This window comes from Micrasema longulum, unplaced genomic scaffold (assembly GCF_059751315.1).
Source record: "Micrasema longulum isolate JH-2025_06_02 unplaced genomic scaffold, ASM5975131v1 h1tg003565l, whole genome shotgun sequence".
Classification (NCBI taxonomy): Eukaryota; Metazoa; Arthropoda; class Insecta; order Trichoptera; family Brachycentridae; genus Micrasema; species Micrasema longulum.
In genome coordinates, this window is record NW_028280610.1 from 5848 (window position 1) to 8465 (window position 2618).

At 33.2% G+C, this 2618-nt stretch overlaps 1 protein-coding gene across 1 annotated transcript; it reads right to left on the reverse strand.

Moving 5' to 3' along the window:
* Positions 1–434: 434 nt before the first annotated feature.
* Positions 435–2258, reverse strand: LOC148270701 (salivary endonuclease-like; the record flags this gene model as incomplete). The annotated part of the gene is made up of 1 exon (XM_088242283.1): positions 435–2258. A coding segment is annotated over one exon (677 nt), but the record flags the coding sequence as incomplete, so codon positions are not given.
* Between the last annotated feature and the right edge of the window lie 360 nt (positions 2259–2618).

Here is a 2618-nt window from a genome sequence, read left to right on the forward strand (position 1 = left end):
AGAATACAGTTCTGCGTGAGAAATATAACCCTAATTCTGGACGAGTGTTTTTAACTCGTTAACTACTCTCGGCCTCGTGGTGTAATAGTCAGCGCGTTTGCCTACCATGCAAGAGGTCTCGGGTTCAATTCCCGACATGGTTGATTTGAAATATTTATTTAAAAGTGTGTTTTCACACTAGAATATTTTATAGTCCCTGGACTGGTACCTGAAGAGTAAAATTGATCATCTTACCTTAACGTAACAAAAAAATCATTAAGATACTCTGCAATTGGTTTACCAATACAGTGCCCTATGAACTATTAGGTGCGGAAAAGGAATGATGATGATGAACTTCTCTCAAGAAAAAATCCTTGAAAGTTAAATAGTCAAGTCTTCCATACAATCGCATACCATGCTTGAGGTTTCTGGCAAGTGAAGTAAACTGACAAACATTTTAAAGGTGAAGTAAACGTTTATATTTCATTTCTGTTATCAATATAATCCAGACAGATTAGCCAAAAAGCACACAGAGTTAAAACTAAGAATACATGATTTGGATCATTTTTACAGTTGGTTCACTTTACCTGCAATGGGCTCTTTTACACTACAATATTGCATTATCACTGGACTGGAACCAAAAGCAAACATACAACTAAGTGGAGAAATTCAATATATTATATCTACAAATGTTCTATCATTGTTTTTGTATTCATACATCAATAAAAGTTTTTATTTGGTATTTTGCTATGTATTTTTATATTATTAAACTCTACCTTGGTCACGCCCAAATGATTTGTGTGGCATTTATGCTCCTAAGTAATGGTTTCCTAGATAAATAGGAAACAACGCCGTTTTAGCATATTATTAATTACTATATTTAATTAATTACCAGGGGGTGATTACATCTATCCCATAGTTTATTGCCGTCCTTATGTGCGGACTGAGACTAAAAGAGTAATTAGGAGAGTAAAAAGTAGGATTATGTTTCCTTGTTCATGTTTAAAATACATTTTAAATGTTTAATTAAACAACGTGAAACTTTTAAGTTAATAGGAGTGTTTTATTACCAAACATGCTTCAATAGGAAACACAGCATTAAAACCTCTCTCAGTTTGGTGTTAAAATTTTATTTCCTTATATTGGATATAACAATGAGCATTATTTATTAACTGCACTAGCAAATGGCAGAAAAAAATCAAAAATAATTAATGCAAAATTATTTTTTTTGTTCTAAAAAAACTTCCTAAGTATTTTTTTTTATAACCATCACAAAATCTGTAAAAAAAACTATGTGCAAATGAAATGTAAGCGAAAATGTTTTTCTTTGTATCTTATTTTTCATAGTCCCTTGTCTTTTGCTTTGGACGCAAGGCAAATTATTTTACCTTTATTGATATTAAATTGTCTGCTAAATAGAGAATTTAGTAACCTTTACACGATTAGGTGTATATAAGGTAAAAATACTATGAAAAATTATAGCTTAATATTTGAAGGCTTTGCAATCATTTATAATTATCAACAGATGATAAAATATAATGATTGCTGAAAGATGGGTAGGTAAACAAAGAACTTAGTAAATATCATAATTATATTAAACACTTAAGGTCCCGTTATTGGCCCAGAAATAGCAAGTGGACTCAATAATTTAACTTTGGCTATAAGATCGTTGACATTGCAACAATATGTATATCCTTTAGAGAAATCCGTCCATTCTGCTCTCGCCCAGTTTGTTTGGGCACAAACGTTGGTGCAAAGAACTTCGCTTTCAGAAGTGACGTGTGGATTATTTAAAGTAACAAATGCTATTCCTTTAGTTGTGGATGCAGAGTAAATGATCTTCCAGAACCATTTTGGAACAGGCAACTTATTGTTATCAAAGAGGTACAAATCCACTTTGACTCCCGAAGCATTGGGTAAAGAGCTGACTCCGTATGTTCCTGAATACACGGTCAAATTTTGTTGTAATTGAATACCAATATCTCTCGCGATGTTTTCCACCCTCAGCCAGTTTCCTGTATTGACTACCTGCCATTCTGGTGCAGCGTTGACGAGGAAGTAAGTGGCTGTGCTCCAGCTTCCAAAGAGATAGTCAGCATCAGGAGCTAAATGTCCCCTGGATAGGTAGGAGGAGGTGGTGATATACTTGGCTGCTTGAGTAGCTCCCAGTAGAACTGTCAGACGATTCAGTTGCTCAGTTTGCTTGTATTGGTTAGGAGTAATTGCATACGTTAGACCTTGGTTCCTAAATGACGGTCGATCAGATTCAATCTCTGCGTCTAGAAATAGAAAATAACGTTACCCTTTTAAATTGTGTTAGTGAAAAGTAGCTTCATAGCTTCAAATAGGCTTTTGATTGAGTTTTCCACAATTTTAATTTTTTGCATCTTTGGGAAAATTACATCCACTTTGCTTTACAATGAGTGCATAAGTAAGCAATGTCTATCATATTTCTAATAATAAATTATATGAAATTGACAGATGAACCGTGAAAATCTGAATTTATTACAGGTGATGCAGTGATTTTTTTATTTGCCAATATTTATTTACTTATTTATTCATTCTTTTAAAATTACTCTCGTTTAGATATTAATGAACTTATTAAAGCTTTAAAAGATGTGCCCGTGTCAAGCCATAAT